This window comes from Chiloscyllium punctatum, chromosome 24, assembly GCF_047496795.1.
Source record: "Chiloscyllium punctatum isolate Juve2018m chromosome 24, sChiPun1.3, whole genome shotgun sequence".
Classification (NCBI taxonomy): Eukaryota; Metazoa; Chordata; class Chondrichthyes; order Orectolobiformes; family Hemiscylliidae; genus Chiloscyllium; species Chiloscyllium punctatum.
Genome location: NC_092762.1, coordinates 62,862,582 through 62,883,671, shown reverse-complemented (window position 1 = coordinate 62,883,671; position 21,090 = coordinate 62,862,582). Strand labels below are relative to the sequence as shown.

Sequence of the window (21,090 nt, the reverse complement as noted above, 5' to 3'; positions counted from 1 at the left end):
TCGTAAAGTTAGTGAATTCCTAGAGTAATAGCATGGGTACAGTATCAGTACAGGATGGGTACAGCCCATCAGGATATTTTGCCATGCTGGCATTCTGAAGGAGGAATCCATCGGTACCACTCCCCACATTTTTTTTCTGTAGCACTACAAATATATTTTTTTCTGATAATTATCCAAATCTCCTTTTGATTAACCCTATCTCTAGCACACTCTCAGGCAGCGCATTCCAAATCCCAATCATTCACTAGATGAATGTGTTTTCTTAATTGTCACCATTACTTCTTTCAACCATTGCCTGGACGTTAACAATAATTATTATCCCAAGAGCTGCTTCTTGATTCAGTGATTTTCTTCATTATATTCTGTATTAAACATTTCTAAAATTTCCTACTCACTCACAGTTATTGTATTGTACTCCCCTTCCAGGGTAGCAATCCCATTTGTGTGGCTTGCTACTTCTACATCTCAGACGCTTCAAGATGGTGTTAGGTACACCTTTCTATGTTTTGGTGGGCTGTGTATTTTACGGGCTTTCTTCCCTGCAGCCTATGTACTGAATCAATCCCCTCAATTTCTTCCTTGGTGCTTTGTTTACCCTGCAAAAGAAACATCTTATTCTGCCTTCGGAGTTCATTTTACCTAGATATCAGCCTTGCTTTTTCAACTGTGAAATCTTGTCTCGCTGGTGAAAAGTCTGGTGAGGCCTCATCTGGAACCTTCAACCCATCGCATGCATAATTTTCTCCAGGTCTGTAAAGGTTATTTATGAACAAATCTAAGCTTACCCAAGGCATCTGTTTTGTTTTCTGATTACATTTTAAATGCTCTGCTATTAATTTTGCCCCTGCACTAAAGTACACATCGAAAACTCAATGCTATCTCATGCAACGCAGTATTTTCATTTGATGCTGCATCTTGCAACTACATTGTTTACAGTGGTCCCCACCACATACAACAGTGTACTATGTACCTTGCTTTTTGCCCTGTTATGTTCAGCTCCTTAAGCTGTTCCATATCTTTCCTCCAAGCCTCCCATTCCTGACTCTGGAAGAGTCCATTGATTTTTCTGGAATCGTTCCTATACTGGGAGGTTAACATCCATGCCTGACCTGCTCTCCAGAATTCCTCCTTTGATTTTGACAGTCATTATTCCTATGACCTGCATTTCCAAGTTGGTGCTTACAGCTGCCTGATCTCTCAGTCATTTCTCATCCTTCTAACAATGCTGCAATGATCCCTGACTTTACAGTGACTCTTAATATTATTTTGTTTTCCTTCTTGACTATGAGGTTCACTTTAATGATGCATTTGATGCCCATTTCAATGTTTTTGCTTCATTGTTAGCTGCTGCCAACACTGGCACTGTGTTTGTGTTTATGTGGTCTAACAGTAATTATTCTCTGAGGTACTACTACATGAGTCCAAGGTACTTTCAATAAGAAGGCTTTATTTGCAACTAAGTAGATATTTAACTTTTTCATAAGACTTGGGTAGAGTTGCTCCCTTCCAGTCTTCTCTGCATAATCATGTGCCAGTCAGATAATTGCTATGCTTTTAATTATCATCATCATCATTCAGCATTCTGCTGATGTGTCGTGTCTCAACTCTCATGATTTAAAGACCTCTATAAAATCTCCCCTCAACACGGTTCTCCAAGAGAAGCAGTTGAAACTTTTCCAATCCCACAATGTGGCTGAAGATCCTCCTCCTTGGAATCATTTTCATGAATCATTTCCGCATCCTCTCTAATACCTTCACTTCTACCCTAATATTCAGTGCCGAGCAATAACTGAGTTGAGGCTGAAGCCAGTGTTTTGCACAGATTTTACCTCCTTGTTTTTGTATTACTGTCCCCTATTGATAAAGTCTAGGCTTTAATCTTTAATTATTCACTTTCTCATGCTGTCCTGCTACTTTCAATATTTTATCTCTGGTTCCTCTGCTCATGTATTCCCTTTCGAATTGCACCTTGTATTTTATGTTGTCTCTCTACATTTTTCCTAAAAAATTAATCACTAAACATTTCTCTGCATTAATCTCCACCTGCTACTTGCCTACGCTGTAAACGTCTATTTGAATTTCTATACTGTCTTCTGTTTTATATAATCTACAAATATTAAAACTGTGTCCTGTACACCAGGGTATAGATTATTGATACATATATCTGTGGGACAACAGGGATCCTAGCACCTTAACCCTCAATCTTCCTTCAGTCCCAAAGACAACTGTAAAGCACTACTCTGTGCTTTATGTAACTCAGCCAATTTTGTATCAAGGTTTCTACAGTTCTACATATATCACATGAGCTCTAACTTTGCTCACTAGTCAGTTGTGAAATGATGTATCAAACAGTTATTGGAATTACAAGCTTCTATTCTAAATCAGTTGTGTTTGGCTTGTCATTTTCTCTGCCTGTTTTTTAAGACTTATCTTAAGTATTTTTACTTTAAGGTAGCTTACTGATTTACCTTGAGTCAAGAAATTGTCCCAACATTTTATGGGCCAGTTGACCACCCATTATCCACTATTTACTTAAATTCCATACAATCAACTAATGGGAAAATGTCAGAACTTTGCTGAGACTAAATTAAATACATTATTAACATTTTTTATTCCACTGGCCACTTTAAGAAATGAAAGTGATAAGACGTGTAGGAAGGACAAAAAAGAAAAGGAGATCAGAAGTAGCTGGTTTATAAATTATTGAGATTGCCAAACATTTTTTAAAGAAAGATTTAAGAAGAAAGTTGTTTCAGAAAAAAATTTGAGTTAAATTGACAAAGTGAGTAAATAATATAGAGCTGGATGCACATATGTAAGTAAGTTTTTTACAAGTGCATTCATAGGTATGTGAATTTGATTAGCACAGGTCTGGGGACTGAGCAGTTGCACACCAGATATGGAGAGATGTAAAAATCAACTTTTTGAGACCCATTTTTGGGTCAAATGCCAAAGATTAAGGCATTAGAGACAAAAAAAAACCTGCAGATACTGGAATGCAAAGCAGACAGGCAGGAGGCTGGAACAACACAGCAAGCCAGGCAGCATCAGGAGGTACAGAAGTCGATGTTTTGGGTGTAACCTTTCTTCAGGACAGAAAGGTTAGGACATTGACTTTTACATAGCTAATATTTTAAAGGGACTTGCTTTCAAGTAAAGAAAGTGACTGGTAATGGGGCATACAGAAACATTTTAATTAGCACTCTCATCATTTGGATATATCACTATGAACAACCTTGAATGGCAGAACTAATTCAGTGTTCTAAATATGAGTCTACTCGATCAGTTCTTTGTGGAGTAGGTATGTAACCCATTACACTGAAAATTACATTTTCCAGTCACAGGAACTTTTAACTGGACAAAGAGCACCCCGTTTTTCAGGTAGCTCAGCACTTAGTTCTGATTAATCCACTGGGCTCATTGGGTGTGAGGGCCCCATCAAAATCCCATAGCAGTATGGAATTCAAATGCACTGCCTGATACATTTCACCACGCTGTGGTCCCAGTTCAGTTCCGCTAATCGCCAACGGCCACAGCCCAGGAGAGGGAGCAGTCACATTGGTTGTTCTTGCAGTTTCAAAGCTGCTTAGGGATGACACACTGACTCACCTGAACCTTGGTTCTGGAGGATTGCACCAAATTGGCAATCACAAGTTCCATTTTAACTAATAACGAATTGATGTATATGCATATTTAAGGTATTTTTGGCCAGCAGTTAGAGGTTGACTTAAAGAAGATCAACTATTGTTCAGCAATATGTAGTGTTCAGCAAATAATGCACAGGAGAAAAGGGAGAACAGTCACCGTTTTGATTGAAGGCTCTGCCACAGCATGAGAACTGTGAACGAGGTAAAAGTATCATGCAAATGGTATTTTAGAGTAAAGGAAAGAACTTCTACTCTCTGTAGTTACTGGATCACAGTCTATAAGGTAGGTCATTTTGGACTGAGATAAGGAGAAATTTCTTCAACCAGAGACTAGTCAACCTGTGGAATTCTTTTGTCACGGAAGGCAGTTAAGGACAATACAATGAATGTTTTCAATAGGAGGTAGGTATAGTTCTTGGTGCTAATGGAATAAAAGGGAATGGGGAGGAAACACAAAAAAGGATGCTGAGTTGAATGACAGCCATGATCATATTGAATGGCAGAGCAGGCTCAAAGGGCCAAATGGCCTACTCCTGCTCCAGTTTCCATGTTTTGATAGTGAGGGGATTACAGACTGAACTTGTGAAGAAGGTGAGTAAAAATATAAGAAAATAGTAAAAGAAGAACAGAACCTTAGTAATGACTAAATCCAACTTTTCAAAAAACGATTGTGCCAGGAATATAGTTCGTGGTGAAGTAGCTGACTGGTTATTAAAATGGGTCTCCACTTCCACATCAGTGATGTGTTTTGAATTTAATAAGGATGTAAATTATCACAGAGCACATTTATGACTCACAGTCTTGATCACGCATGCAAGGTGTTGCCGCAGAAGCAGAGCGGAAGAGTCGGACATCGCATAGAGCCGTGGTAATAGGGGACTCCATCGTGAGAGAAACTGACCGGGGTTTTTGTGGCAGCAGACGAGATTTAAGGATGGTGTGTTGCTTTCCTGGTGCTAGAGTGAAAGACATCGCGGACAGAGTGCAGGACATCCTCAAGGACGAGGGTGAAGAGCCCGAGGTGGTGGTACACGTCGGCACAAATGATGTCGGGAAGAAGAGGAGGAACATACTACAGCGAGACTTCGCAGAACTAGGAAGAAGGCTAAAAAGCAGGACGTCCAAGGTGGTTATCTCCAGTTTGCTTCCAGTTCCTCGGGCTAATGTGGCCAGAAACCGGGAGATAATGGACTTGAACGTGTGGTTGGGGAACTGGTGCAGGAAGCAAGGTTTCAAGTTCTTGGATCACTGGGGTATATTTTATGGTAACCATAAATTCTACAAGAGAGACAGCTTGCACCTTAATAGAACAGGGATCGGCATTCTGGCAGGCAGGTTTTCTGCTGCAACACCGCTACATTTAAACTAAGTAGCGGGGGGGAGGGGACAAGCTGGATGCTTAAAAAGGAAATTGAAGGGGTAGTTAGAACAAGAGAAGTCAAGAAAGACAACTGTATCAAGGAGGCAGAAAACTGGAAAAGGTATCATGCTGTAAAGTTGAGTGAAATAAGGGTTGAGGGGAAGGGTGAGAGCAGTAACAAATTAAAAATTCTATACATGAATGCACGAAGCATTAGACACAAGGTGGATGAGCTTGAGGCTCTTTTGGAAATTGGCAGATACGATATTGTGGGGATAACTGAGACGTGGCTTCATGGGGACAGGGCCTGGGAAATGAATATTCAAGGCTACACGTGTTATCGTAAGGACAGACTGACGGGCAGAGGGGGTGGGGTGGCCTTGTTGGTAAGGGAGGATATTCAGTCCCTTGCGCGGGGGGACCTAGAGTCAGGGGATGTAGAGTCAGTGTGGATAAAGCTTCGAAACACAAAGGGTAAAAAGACCCTCATGGGAGTCATCTACAGGCCCCCAAACAGTAGTCTGGATGTTGGAGGTAAGTTGAATCAGGAGCTGAAATTGACTTGTCGCAAAGATGTTACTACAGTTGTTATGGGGGATTTTAACATGCAGGTAGACTGGGAGAATCAGGATGGTATCGGGCCTCAAGAAAGAGACTTTGTGGAGTGCCTCAGAGATGGATTTTTAGAGCAGCTGGTGCTGGAGCCGACCAGGGATAAGGCGATTCTGGATCTGGTATTGTGTAACGAACCAGAATTTGTCAGTGACCTCGAAGTGAAGGAGCCATTGGGAAGTAGTGACCATAATACAATAAGCTTCAATCTGCAATTTGAGAGGGAGTGGGTACAATCTGAAGTGACAATATTTCAGTTGAATAAAGGGAAATATGGAGCTATGAGGGAGCAACTGGCCAAAGTTCAATGGTTCAATACCTTAACAGGGAAGACCGTGGAGGAACAATGGCGGATATTTCTGTGTATAATGCAGAAGATGCAGGATCAGTTCATTCCTAAAAGGAAGAAAGATCCCAGGAGGAGACATGGGCGGCCGTGGCTGACAAGAGAAGTAAAGAAACATATAAGGTTAAAAGAGAAAAAGTATAACTTAGCGAAGATAAGCGGGAAAACGGAGGACTGGGAAGCTTTTAAAGAACAACAGAGGATTAGTAAGAAGGAAATACGCAGAGAAAAAATGAGGTACGAAGGTAAACTGGCCAAGAATATAAAGGAGGATAGTAAAAGCTTTTTTAGGTATGTCCAAGGCAAAAAAATGGTTAGGACAAAAATTGGGCCCTTGAAGACAGAAGCAGGGGAATATATTACTGGGAACGAAGAAATGGCAGAGGAATTAAATGGGTACTTCAGATCTGTGTTCACTGGGGAAGACACAAGCAATCTCCCTGAGGTAACAGTGGCTGAAGGACCTGAACTTAAGGGAATTTCTATTTGCCAGGATTTGGTGTTGGAGAGACTGTTAGGTCTGAAGGTTGATAAGTCTCCGGGACCTGATGGCCTGCATCCCAGGGTACTGAAGGAGGTGGCTCGGGAAATCGTGGATGCGCTGGTGATTATTTTCCAGAGTTCAATAGAATCGGGGTTGGTTCCTGAGGATTGGAGGGCGGCTAATGTTGTGCCACTTTTTAAGAAGGGTGGGCAGGAGAAAGCAGGAAATTATAGACCAGTTAGTCTGACCTCAGTGGTGGGAAAGATGCTGGAGTCTATTATAAAGGATGAAATTATGGCACATCTGAATAATAGTAACAGGATAGGTCAGAGTCAGCATGGATTTATGAAGGGGAAATCATGCTTGACTAATCTTCTTGAATTTTTTGAGGATGTAACTCGGAAGATGGACGAGGGAGATCCAGTGGATGTAGTGTACCTGGACTTTCAGAAAGCTTTTGATAAAGTCCCACACAAGAGGTTAGTGAGTAAAATTAGGGCGCACGGGATTGGGGGCAAAGTACTAGATTGGATAGAGAATTGGTTGGCTAATAGGAAACAAAGGGTAGTGATTAACGGCTCTATTTCGAAATGGCAGGCAGTGACCAGTGGGGTACCGCAGGGATCTGTGCTGGGACCGCAGCTTTTTACAATATATGTAAATGATATAGAAGATGGTATCAGCAATAACATTAGCAAATTTGCTGATGACACAAAGCTAGGTGGTAGGGTGAAATGTGATGAGGATGTTAGGGGATTACAGGGTGACCTGGACAAGTTAGGTGAGTGGGCAGATGCATGGCAGATGCAGTTTAATGTGGATAAATGTCTGGTTATCCACTTTGGTGGCAAGAACAGGAAGGCAGATTACTACCTCAATGGTATCAAATTAGGTAAAGGGACTGTTCAGAGAGATCTGGGTGTTCTTGTCCACCATTCAATGAAGGCAAGCATGCAGGTACAGCAGGTCGTGAAGAAGGCTAATAGCATGCTGGCCTTCATAACAAGAGGGATTGAGTATAGAAGCAAAGAGGTGCTTCTGCAGCTGTACAGGGCCCTGGTGAGACCACACCTGGAGTACTGTGTACAGTTCTGGTCTCCAAATTTGAGGAAAGACATTCTGGCTATTGAGGGAGTGCAGCGTAGGTTCACGAGGTCAATTCCTGGAATGGCAGGATTGCCTTACACGGAAAGACTGAAGCGACTGGGCTTGTATACCCTTGAGTTTAGAAGACTGAGAGGGGATCTGATTGAAACGTATAGGATTATGAAAGGACTGGACACTGTGGCAGGAGGGAACATATTTCCGTTGATGGGGGAGTGCCGAACCAGAGGACACAACTTAAAAATACGGGGGAGACTATTTAGGACAGAGATGAGGAGAAACTACTTCACCCAGAGAGTGGTGGCTGTGTGGAATGTTCTGCCCCAGAGGGCAGTGGAGGCCCAGTCTCTGGATTCTTTTAAGAAAGAATTGGATAGAGCTTTTAAAGATAGTGGAGTCAAGGGGTATGGAGATAAGGCTAGAACAGGATACTGATTAGGAATGATCAGCCATGATCATATTGAATGGCGGTGCAGGCTCGAAGGGCAGAATGGCCTACTCCTGCATCTATTGTCTATTGTCTATTGTCTATTGTGACATGGTTCTGTGTAGATTATCAGAAATAAAATGAGCTAAAAGTTGTGACAAGGGTAATCAACTTGAACTAAACTCCAGATCAACAAAATGTTGCATATAACCTAAATGTTCCTGTGGGCTCTGTGCTTGACACAGGGGTGTTGCTTGAAAGCCTCAGACTCATTGAGTATCTTGACTGAAGTCTCAAGAACAGGAACCAATCAAGCTCTGCTTTTGTCACAATGGTGATGATTTAGAGGACTTAAGTTGTGCCTTTTGAGTTAAGGAACACTCTAGATATTTATCATTGTCTGATTAATTCTGTCAGACTGGAGCCAGGGAGTATGCCCTGGCATTCAATGGTACTATTGCCAGTTTCACTTAGGGATGAATGTTACAATTTGAAACATCAACGTTATGGTTGCTGCTGTTATCAAGTGGATGCAGTTAACAGATGTCTGAGGCAGGTGAAAGGCACTGTGTCCTCAGCCAATCTCACAATCAAGCTCATCAGTCTAACAAGGATGTAACATTTTGGCAAGTTTATCCCAAACTGTAACATGATGGCTGAACTTTTCAACATAGAAGCTACATCATTAACAATTGCAACTTTTAAAACTAAAAGTAAAGGGGAGCGATGCATTCACAAATCTGAAATAAGCTGGGGTTAAACAACAGTCATGTTAGAATTGAAACTTTTTTCAAATATTCAGCTTTAATACAAACTTTTTCAATTTTATCATAGTTCCTAAATCATCTCCATTCAACGAATGTGCCAGCTCATTTTTAATACATTTATTTACAAATCAGGATTTACTGAAAGAAATATGGCAGTAAAATCAAGTCACTTAATGCAAATATAAACAAATGATTAGTTGAAATGTTTTTAGTTAGCAGCTTTTTGTAAATCCAACAGCAATAATCTGTGCCCAGGTCGCTAAAGTATTTTATTTTAAAGGTCTTTTATGGACTGGTTTTTGTAACCAGTCAAACATCATGCACAGAGAGAAAACCTGAGCTAATGTTTCATTTTGATAGCCTTCTGTCAGAGCTTCTTATTTAAGATCATTGATCTGAAACATTGTTTCTGTCACCACAGATACTGCCTGATTTGCTGAGTAATTCCAGCACGTTATTTCAGATTTCCAGCATCTACAGTATTCTGTTTGTTTTTGATTTTGTTTTTGGCTTTTCCCCCCCTCCCCTCTCTCGTTTTCTCTTTTTTCCTAAACTAGGAAAATATGAGACAACCCATTGACATAAAAGCATTTTTTTAAAAAACAGACTTCGGCCATTTGGTCCCTCAAGCCTGCTAAGTCATTGAAGTGAATTGGCAGTTGTTCTACCTTGGCTGCATACTCTCACCCTTTCCCCATATTCCCTGATTTTCTTTGGATGGAATCTTCCTAGTCCCTGAACAATATGGGCCATGGTGAGAAATTTGGGAAAATCAGGTGAGATATCAAGCCCTTTTTAATGTTATCTTCGGAAAGCCATGTTTCTGAATCTTGTAAGTTGATACAAGATTCCTGCTGGTGGGGGCAAAAGACATAGTAGTATGTGTTATCACTCATTATCACCCTCATTATTACACAATCTCACCCCACTTATACAAGATCTCCCATTCTCCCACCCAACAGGTAGAAACTACATGCCCAAAAATACCTGACATAAAGATCAGCTTGCTGCTTGCTCCTCCAGACCCCAATCTAGGACACCCAACACCAACATCCCAAGGCATACTCCATGGGCAGCAGCTGCATGCAACCCAGGTCCATAGACATTGGCATCAAACTCTTACCATCATCACTACATTATCATGGCACAGAGTCTCTCAACCTGTTTGAGTGAAGTAATTTTCTCCTGTCTTATTTCCAAATGGTTGAACCTTTATTCTGAGATTGCAAACCTTGGTTCTAGACTTCTGAATCAGGGAGTCAACTTTGTGCATGCAGCTGATTTTGGTTTGGGTTGGTTTGTAAGAAAGGTCCTCTTTAACTGGACAGGACATTCACCTGGCATGCAATCCTCAACAGAAACAAATGGCTTGTTGGGATGGGTCATGTTTATCCCTCTCTTTCCACATGATACAACTAACTGGATGCACTTGAAGACTGGAGCTCTCATCTCTTCTCACTAAATCTTTCCTTGCCTGAGATATACTTAGAATATTCAATTTTTATTAGTAGTTAATTTTGTAGTGGTTGTGAAAGGTTATGCATGGCATCAAATGTTCTAGACCTGTTCCACCAGGCAGAAAGTACAGGTGTCCATCTTGCAATATTTAATTTAAGTAAATTGTGGACAGGAGACTTGCAGGTTTCTGTTCAACATACTCCTTCATGATGCCTTCACCATGATTGTGTCTCAGCAAAATGTTGCCTGCAAATTTGAACCTTTTGGATAAATCATGCTTTTGATAAATTGCTGACTGGATGTGCACCAGATGTTTTTGATGATATGCAGTATATATCTTATTGTTCAATAATTAATTTTTTGCAATGTAAACTCTATCTTGGGCACAGCCACTGGCAATTCACTCGTCCTAAAATGTTGTTCCAAATCAATAGCTTCCCTCCAAGGAAATGTGTTCCATCTTTATTACTGTGAATACTTTCACCTCAGCTGAAAGTCATGATGATTTTTAGTTGTACTGTGTTGAATTGCCAGTATATTTTGTTTTTTTACAAAATCCTTTTACGAAGTAATGATTCTTGTTAAAACAATTCACATCACTTGCCTGTGATTTCATCATATCCTTCACTTGAAAGAAGTCTTCCAATTTTTAGAGCTTTTGAAAAATGCCTTTCCGATCTGAGGTATATATTTCTTTTAATTTTTCAATTATCAATAGTGCCAACTGATACCCTGCTCCCTGAATTCATGGTTTTCATGGAAAAGTGAAAACGCATTGTGTCCATTTACTGGTAGAAATATATCTGTAAATTTAACCTTAGTTCACCTTTAAATACCGAATAGCTGGATCTGGGGACTTCAAAATCTATTCGTAGAACATAAGCCAGTTGCTAAATGTTTCACGCAAATTAATTTCTTTAGATGGTATAAGTTCAATACTATACCATACTTGAATTCCCATGTTATATCCTGAATAAATGCATGCAACTTGGCATATTAAAATCAACATTTTTGCTGACCATTTCCCTTCTCTAAGCTCATGGTAACATCCTCAGTGATAGTGATAGGATAAAATTGTACCCTATTTGGTTAAGAAATTGACCATGTCATGATATATTAGTGTGCAATCATTAGTGTAATTCAAATGTAGAGAGCTGAACTTTTATTAATGAGGGCAAAGTTTAAACCCAACACTGACTGAAGCTTAAGACTTCTCTATTTGTGAGAAAGTTTTGCTGATTTTAAGATGGGGTTATGAGATAAAAAGGTCTCCATGAAGAAATATATAACTAAGGGATCTATTTCTGGTCTGCGAAATCTTACAGTCTGCTAGTCAACAGTTGTGAAGTTGCATTGAAGAAACTTTCAGTAATGATGCATTAATCTCCTATTTTCAGTTTAAAGAGTATTGTAAAGGCACAAAATTATATAATTGATGAGGATTCAGGAAAAAAAATCACTAAAGAAAACCTGTAATTGAGGGTTAGGATTACACAGCAAATCTGTAAATTAATAACAAAATAAAACTTTTCTTTTAACACAGAAGAATTCCTGTCAACTCTTGAACACTATGAAATAGCAATTCCTGTCCGAGTTGACCACAATGGAGACTTCCTAAGCTATAATGTAAAAAGTAGCCATGAACTGCGATCAAAGAGAAGCTTACCTGCGTTTCAACATGAGCCAGTTGAGCAGCAAGTTTATTACAAAGTATCATCACATGGATTGCACTTCCTTTTAAACTTGACTTTACACATTAATCTGGTATCAGATTATTTTACTGTAGAATATTGGAAAAGAGATGGCGTGGAATGGAGGCATGATTATATGGATGAATGTCATTATTTGGGACATTTAGGTGATCTCCAGGGAGTCACAAAAGTTGCTTTAAGTAACTGTAATGGATTGGTAAGTTATCAATTTCTCTGTTACAGACTGAATCATACATTTTATCAATAGCATGAACTTCACTTGTATCAGTTAAGATGATAATGCAGTTAATGCAGTTTAGTATTTGAAGAAATAAACCTGATATTTCTTTTAACATGCTTTGTTTACTTATTGGGCAACTTAAACATAATGTTCCATTTTGACCAAACTGAGGTGGAGTGCTGTTTTTGTTTCCAGGCCCTATAATATGTTAATCAGGAGAGTGAACCTTGGCGATGTGGCCACGACTAAGTCCATAAGGGATTCTCATCTTCATTATCATAATATGAATTCGTTCTTTTCTTTAATGGTCTCAAAATTGCATACAACAAATAAATGTCTCCTTTCTGTATACTTGTTCTGTGGGTGATGTTATTTCATGTTACAATGGGTTAATTGAATAGTACTCTGTCCTTTCCAGGGACATTTTGCACACTCAACCAGGTACAACTTGCTTCAACAATTGCTTCACTGGTTACTGAAGCAACATCTGTTACAACCATGGTGGTTTCCTCAACAGCTGTTAACTTTTGTCCCTCTGGACACTACACATGAGTGATCCAAAATATATTTTATTCGCTACTTTAACCCATTAGTCAATACCAATAGGGGCATTAACCCATTTAAAATAAATTGGATTAATATTTTAAAGAAAGAGGAATTTCATATGAAAATATTGAGCATTTCTACATTGATAATGCAAGCAATCTTATTAAATTTTATTTCTAGGATTTATTCATTTGCATATAATGTTAATTATATTTCAGTACATTTCAACTTATTTGTGTTTTTCAAAGCTGATTATACCAATAATCTTCCTTGTTAGCTTTATTCACAGGTCTGGCTATCCATACGACATAATGTTCCACCTGATTTTCCTTATACTGTACATGATTTGTGAATTGTTAACTTGTGCTGTAATAATAGCTTGGTCTGTTCATATATGCAGATCAAACATGTGTATGAATATAGTTAAAGAAGAACCTGTTTACTTTTTTTTAAAGTGATAGCAAGACTTATAAGGGACTTATTCACTGGAGCATAGGAGGATGAGAGGCATTCTGATCGACATTCATAAAATAATGAGAGGTATAGACAGAGTTAATGGTAATTGTCTTTTTCCTATCATGGGGGATTTCAAAATGAGGGGGCACATGTTTACAGTGAGAGAGAGAGATTTAAAAAAGAAATAAGTGGCAATTTTTTTACACAAGATGTGGAATAAACATCCTGAGGAACCAGTGGATGCGGGTACAATTACAATGTTTAAAAGACATTTGGACAGACACACGAATAGAAATGGATTGGAGGGATATGGGTCAGGAGCAGGCAGATGGGACCATTTAGTTTGGGATTATGGGCTGGTTAGATAAAGGGTCTGTTTCAGTGCTGTAAGACTCTATAACTCTATGACTCTATGTTACATCGGTTAAAGTCAGTGGAGAAACATGGAATGATTTTCTTGCTTTTCCACTTCTTGACTGACTGTCATAGAATGTGTTTAAGAGGAGAAGTGCTTTGACCTTTTCAGTGCTGTAGCTTGAAAGAACACACGTAAAATTGTCTGTGTGGAGTTTGCACGTTCTCCCTGTGTCTGCATGGGTTTCCTCCGGGTGCTCTGGTTTCCTCCCACAATCCAAAGATGTTCAGGTCAGGTGAATTGGCAAAACTAAATTGCCCATAGTGTTCAGGGATATGTAGGTTAGGTGCATTAGTCATGGGTAAATGTTGAGTAATAGGGCAGGGGAATGGATTTGGTTGGGGGAATACTGTTCAGAGGGAATACTTGTTGGGCTGAAGGGCCTGTTTCTACACTGGAGGGATTCTTTGATATTGAACTGATAAAACAAGTTTTCTTGTAGGTTCAGTAGAATGGATAAATGTTTATTTGCACAACACTCTGAAAGTAGTCACAAACCCATTCCCCATCGACACAAGACATCGACACACACACACATAATAAGTGAATTCTTGGTGCACATAGATTATACAAAGGCCCAGATTTCAATGTTATTCCATTTTTCCAAGAAGGCCATCAGTGGCCTTACAGGCCTGAAAATTCTCAGTTCAGTTCATTGAAGAGCCAGTGGTCTCTCTTGATAAATTCACAACGGTACTCCAATAATTGGTAGGTTTCTGGCTTTTCAGTCAGATCTGTGGTTGAGCGTTTGTGAGAGAAGATAAAATCTTGCATGTGTAAGTAAAGCTCGACATCTCTGCCTGAAAGACTCTGTATGTTGCAGAGTTCCGCCATTTTTCTATTCAGGTCATTGTCCCAGAATGCATTTTCTGGGCTGTCCTTAGCCAGATAATATCTCTGCTATCTCAAGCTAGTTTCTGTCTTGTGGCTACTTAATCAATTTTCCCATTAACCACAAGAAATGATTGGATGTCAGCCATCTGTACACACCCTGCTTTACTGGATTGCAAACATGCAGATGCCAAGTCTGAGGTAGCCATTACGCTTCAGCTTCTGCAAATATTCAGACAAACATAACTGTAAATTCCATGAGCAAGTTCTTGCAAAATCACAAACTGCTGGAGAAACTTAGCAGGTCTGGCTGAATCTGTGGAAAGAAAACAAGTTCAAGGTCAGCAACCCTTCTTCATCACTTAAAGTAATGGTGTAGATTTTGCAGTTAGCAGTGAAGTGATGACAAAAGGTTTGATAGAGGATTTTAAAGCCATGAGCAGGCTGCATAGAGTACATTTGGAAAAACTGTTCCCGCTTGTAAAAGGATCAAGAAGAATAGGGCATAGATTTAAATTGGTGTGCAAATGAAGCAAGTGTGATAGGTAAGAAAAACAACCACACAGTAAATAGTGAGGGTATGAAATACACTGCCAGGAAATGTTGTAGTGATAGGTTCGATTCAGGTATTTAAAGGGCATTAGATAGAAATGGTGTGCAAATACATGGGGAAAACCAGAAGATTGGCAGTAGGTAATGATGCTCACATGAACAGCCAGCTTAGACATGATAAGCTGAATGGCCTCCTTTATGTGTTGTAACAATCCCTTGACCCTGTGATGATGCTCACTGTTGACTTTGAATATAGTTACACACAAAATTGTAACAGTTGCTATACTGTGTATTTCACCTTCCTGGTATTAATTTGAATCTACTGTCAAGTGAAAGTAATCTCTAGGCATCCAGCATCAGGGATGTCATCAAGCGAGTCAATCACCAATCACACTGAAGAATTCTCAGATCAGAAACCAGAAATTAAATGCAGGAATTCCTTTAAATAACAATTACTAATAACATTTTATAAATTTTGCATGCAGCAAATATGCATTAGAAGTGAAATGTCAAACTTAAAATATATATATTAAAGTTATGGATTTATTTTACCATAATGGAAATATTTGATGTTTAAGAAATAGTTTTCAGGACCAGAGAGATTCTTCAGAAGTGGTTATAACGTAATGTATTGTTAAAAACCCAGTAACAGGTAGATAATAGGTCATAGCTATTTCAGGAGTTTTTAACCATTTCCAGAGACTAAAATGGGAATTTTTCATCCATTCCTCATTTCCAAGGATTGCAGTCTGTGTGGACTTCAGCAGGATAGATCTTCTCGATTTCTGTGTTTAATTGTGCATTTATAAGCATCAGATGTTGCTGTTAGTTTCAAAGTTCTCATGACAGTTTTGGCATCATTCTAGAAGCAATATCCAAGCCAATGTTGTGTATATTTAAATTGTATTATATTTTATTTATATCTATCATGTAGATAATTAACCTGTACACAAAAAATCATATCAACATACCACAAATAGACGTGTCTTAAGTTTGGTTATCATAATCCCAAATTGTAAAATCAGTCCAAAAGGACACTTCATGTGTAAATTATCTTCATAACTGACAAGTTGTAATTCCCAAATCCCATTAACAAATGTAATAACTTATAAGCAGTGCTGAACAATTAAAGAAGTGTTCTGTGTATCTCAATTAGAGTGGATACTAACCTGTGAGTAACGACAGCTTGTTTCAGCACAACAAAGGACTTGGTTCTGCTCCCGATTGCAGTAAATCTTGGTTATAGTTAAGAATTGAAATTCATATTTCAGAGCTGCATTGATTTTGACACACAGAGTAACTAGTAAAAGATGGCACTATGACTGATGATTGAGTTTAATTACCACAAATCTCTTCACTGTAATATAAATGAGTGATGAATAATCAGGAAACTCTTTTACATCATTATAATAGGAGTTCATTATTGACATAATTTCCCACCTCACTTCCAACCCTCCATCCAGTAACCCCTGAAAGTAAGTCTAATGGTGACCATGTAACAACTGTTGATTGGCATTTAAAAATCTGATTATTAATGTCCTTTTAAGGAAATAAATTTGCCATCCTTACCTAATCAGACTTAAATATTACTCCAGATTCAAAGCAACGTAGTTGACTCTTTACTACCCTCTGAAATAGCCTCAGGAAAGTCAGCGATAGACAATAAATACTGGCCAGACACTCACATCTGATGAATGAATACAGCCAAAAAGAAACCACAACTAAATGTGATGCATCAATTTTCTTTTTGTTCTGATCTTATCTTGCCTGTATATTCATATTTTAAAAAGGATATGAATACCTGTTTATGCTACATTCTGTTTATTAATTAATTTGGCAGGTGGATATCCTGGTTGTTTTGCTATTTATGCAGTTGTACACTTACCTACAATTACAGAGAAAAGTAAATATTCCTGCCCAGTCATCAAGTTAATTTGAAGGAGTGGGAAGATCCAGAATGGCAACATTTTCAATGAGCCCATTTTTAAGCTATTATTTGAGGGAAATTATTGTGTACTATGTTGTTTCCCATAAAACAGTAAATTAACTCAGTATTTACAAGTAAATGCTTGATATCTGCATCTTTTAACAAATTGAAACCATTCTGTTTTCTAGATCCTGTGGTTATGAGTAAAACATGTGTTAGACTAAACACTAACCAGGCTGTCTTGATCTTAGAAATTAGAATTGCTTTATATAGGTGTACTTTGCAAGTACGTGTACATGTATTGGAATTTTGAACGTACTCCAATATAATATTTAGAGGAGTTTGTTTTTCAAAACCTAGCCACTCTGCCTCGTACCTCAGTTCTCACCTCTTAGATGTTACGGCTATTAATTATATTTTTTGTGCAATTTTGAGTCATATGACAAAATGAAACATTTTACCAAATGATGCTGATCTCAGTCATGTGTGTCCACTGAGGAACAATGCAATGTTTGTTTCATTTTGTTTTGTATTTATTATAATGAAAAGTACTCATAATGGTTTTCAAATGGTTATAGAAAGCTTGCAGTTTTCATAATAAATCCTGTGCTGGTAGTAACCACAGCAGTGCTTTACTTTCAGCATGGTGTAATAGCTGAGGATGAAGAGGAATACTTCATAGAGCCCCTCACCACTGTTAAAATGGCTGAATTTAATTACAGTGAAGGAAGTCCCCATGTAGTTTATAAACGATCTTCACTTCCAAATCAACGTCGACAACTTGACGCAACGTGTGGAGTTTCAGGTAATAAATCACTTATTTTGCTCATGCCCGCGCTTGCGCTCTCTCTCTCTCTCTGTCTATCTCTGCCCTCAGCAGTGTCACCTTGCACTACGTCCCGGCTGAGCTGATCCACTCAACAAAGTGGCATTCACCTTGTAGCTGCATTATGTTACTTTATACAGACAGAGCTGCTCAGAGGATTTAGTCAGATGTCCACTCAAATATTGCAGTAGGTGTGGTGCTGCAGTTGTAGTGCCTCTTGGTCAGGGCTTTCCAAACTGGGGTCTCTGGGAGCTCTGGGGCAGCAATGGTTGCTACATAATTCTTACCAAGAACCTGTTGCGTTGCCACTTTTAAATTGTCAGAGCCCCTTATTAAAGTGGGTTTGGCCCAACCAGCAGAACCTTGAGGTCCGAGTGCTGAGTGGTAAAGCCCTGTTGAAATCAAAAAAGGTGTTCTTTAAATGTAAAAACATTGGGATGTCCAGCATGAAAATGGAGTCACAGTGGAAAAATGTTTGGGTAGCACTGCTCAGTGGCTAAGTTACAACCATGAAGAGAGCTAGAGCAGAAGAAAGGGGAATCTCTACACAGCACTATTTGCCAAATTGGAGCCGTTCTACTGCGTGTTTCTTGACTGTGATAGGAGGTTGTTTGGCAGGGTAAGCAATGCATTCAGCCTCTCTATATATCCCTCCCCTTCAATGTCCTCAATAAAGTTTGCTCCAGTTGAATTAATCTGCGTTAGGGTTGGGGGTTAAGGTTCACCCTCCAGTGACCTGACAAACCATCCTTTTTAGTCTGGTCTAGCTGCAGCCCTCTTGTTCCTGGTAACTAGCCACATGCAGATTCCAACTCCTTATTAGTCTGGAAGGTATATGCAGTGCCAATACTTGATCTAGTGACTGCCAATGCCAGAACAAGTGGTAAGCCCTCTTCATCAGTGCTGTGTTTTTGATTGTGTTCTGTCCTTGCTGGCTGTGTTACGGTACACAGTCTGCAGTTCTCTGGTGTCCAAAAGTTGGAATTTTGAAAGAGAAAGGTTGGCAGCTGTTGGGGTGGAAAACCAGGGATCTCTGACTGCACCATTCATGCGATATATACAGAATGAGGGTGAGCTGAGAATTGAGAGTGACAGAAATATATCATCATCCACAATGTTCTTTGCTGATTGGTGAGGTCACTGCTTCTGTCACAGCTGGCCCCATGGTGCAGGTAACCATCTCCTCAGAAAATGTATGCATCTTGGTCCCCCACTGCTTCTGCCCAAGCCTGAGAGGTTATGTCCCAAATTAAAGAGGGAAGCATGTGAATGATTTTGTTGCACTCTGTTTGGGTAATATGTTTGCTGCAGTTAAATCGCTGGAGGTTTGGGGAAACAATAGGAACCTGGGTGCAGGTTTGGCGTCATTGGAATGTGTATGAGGCAAACAAGGATATCAGAGTGCTGAGTGGCTGGGATTACTAATGGGTAAGTGAAGGGCATCTGATGCATTAAGCAGCCCTGAGTGGTTGGTGGTGCAGTTGGGTATGCTGCCCTTTGCAGATGAGGTGTTGTCTTTAGCTTTCTTGTGGCACTGCTGCCAGGTCTTTAAAAACTACATGTGGATTTTTCTGGGACATCTGCTTCAATTAGTTTTGGAGAAACCCATGCCACCCTTCCTCCGTCCCTGTATGACATCTCCATTCTACCTCCATGACTAAAAACTCCAACAGTGCATCCATGAGTCTCAAAGCCCTCTCTTTTTCACAGCCCTCCATTTGTGCAGGTCCTGCATGCATCCATTGCCTGTACTAGCATCAGCAGTAGATCCCTTCTAATGAGAAAAGCTCCAATTCAATATGGACAGGCTGTCTTTAAAGGAAGTACATTGAGTTGCAGGAAATGCTTTCAGTTCCCGCTGAGCACTCAGGCAGCCAGTAGCATTTGCTCCACTATAGTCAATGCCACAAACACAAAAACAGAAGTTGCTGGAAAAGCTCAGCAGGTCTGGCAGCATCTGTGAAGAGAAATCACAGTTAACATTCTGAGGAAGGGTCACCAGACCTGAAACGTTAACTCTGACTTCGCTTCACAGACGCTGCCAGACCTGCTGAGCTTTTCCAGCAAATTCTGTCTTTGTTTCTTATTTACAGCATCTGCAGATCTTACGTTTTTATTTAGTCAGTGCCACATTCTGGTACATAAGAAGCTAGCACCAAATGCATGTGCTACCTGCCATCGTGGAAGAGGCATAGGAAAACATAAATCACCACTGCAACAACTGAAAATAGACCATAATTTTCTTTTTAAATTCCTGAATCTTTTATTGACTTATGCATTAAGGATGATCTCATTATTGTTGTACTTCATGAATGTAGCTGTGATTATAAAAGTTGTGTTTTTTCAATGTCCCATGACAAAGATTTTCAGATGACAGGCAAAGAGCAGTTGATAAGATTTGTAATGATTCTGGTTGCAGCAGTAATGCACAGTTTTGAAATTATTCCATTCCCCTAGTCAGCCTGGTATTTGCTCTTCACACAAGAGGTATCATTTGAATGCTTACAGTGGTTCTGTTCCAGATGAGAAACCAGGGAAAGGAAGATCTCCATGGCTGAGGAATTTCCAGACGTCAGCAGTGACTCTTTCACCAAATAAGACCCTGAGAAACCAGCTACAATTGAAAAGATCAGTCAGTCAAGAACATTATGTGGAAACCTTAGTAGTAGCAGATAAGATGATGGTTGGATACCATGGACGAAGAGACATTGAGCAGTATATTCTTTCTGTCATGAATATTGTAAGTATATTTCATTATTTCACTATTCATTGTACTTTTAAGCACAATTTCCCTTTCACTCCATTTCAACTTTTCCTCTGCATCCAAATCTTTTAAAAAACTAGATACTTGAAGTATAGTACATGTAGTGTGTCCTCAAGTCTATCAAAGGAATCCTTTAAAAATGTTCCTGAATAACATGAGATGCTTTTCCATGCATTCATTGTGATGTTTGCTCATGGGTGAGGTACCAGAAGACTGGAAGGTGGCTAATGTTCTGCTATTATTTAAGGAAAAGCCAGGGAATTATAGACTGGTATGTCTGCCCTCAGTGGTGGGGATGTTGTTGGAGGGGAAGTCGTTGGAGGGGATTCTGACAGATAGGATCTACATGCACTTGGAAAGCAAGGACTGATTAGGGATGGCCATCCTGGCTTTATGCATAGGAAATTGTTGCTTACATGTACTTTAGCAAGGCCTTAAGGGATCTGCATTGCAGACAGGTTAGTAAGGTTAGATCAAAGGGATCCAGTGAGAGCTATCCAACTGCATACAAAATTGGCTTAAAGATAGAAAACAGTGTGATGATGGATGTTCAGACTGGAGACCTGTGGCCGGCAGTGTACTGCAAGAATCGATGCTGGATCCACTGTTGTTCATCAATATATAAACAATTTGGAT

The 21,090-nt window shown here is 39.5% G+C and overlaps 1 protein-coding gene across 3 annotated transcripts in view; it reads left to right on the top strand.

The window, feature by feature from the left end:
* adamts10 (ADAM metallopeptidase with thrombospondin type 1 motif, 10) overlaps nt 1-21,090 on the top strand; it is a 171,265-nt gene that overhangs the window by 23,556 nt on the left and 126,619 nt on the right. For 2 of the 3 annotated variants that reach the window (XM_072594028.1, XM_072594029.1), the window contains 3 exons: nt 11,749-12,113; nt 17,507-17,669; nt 20,213-20,430. In XM_072594028.1, the coding sequence (XP_072450129.1) occupies nt 11,749-12,113; nt 17,507-17,669; nt 20,213-20,430 (746 nt within the window). The remainder of the gene's footprint in view (nt 1-11,748; nt 12,114-17,506; nt 17,670-20,212; nt 20,431-21,090) is intronic. The other variant, XM_072594030.1, reaches the window with a different exon arrangement.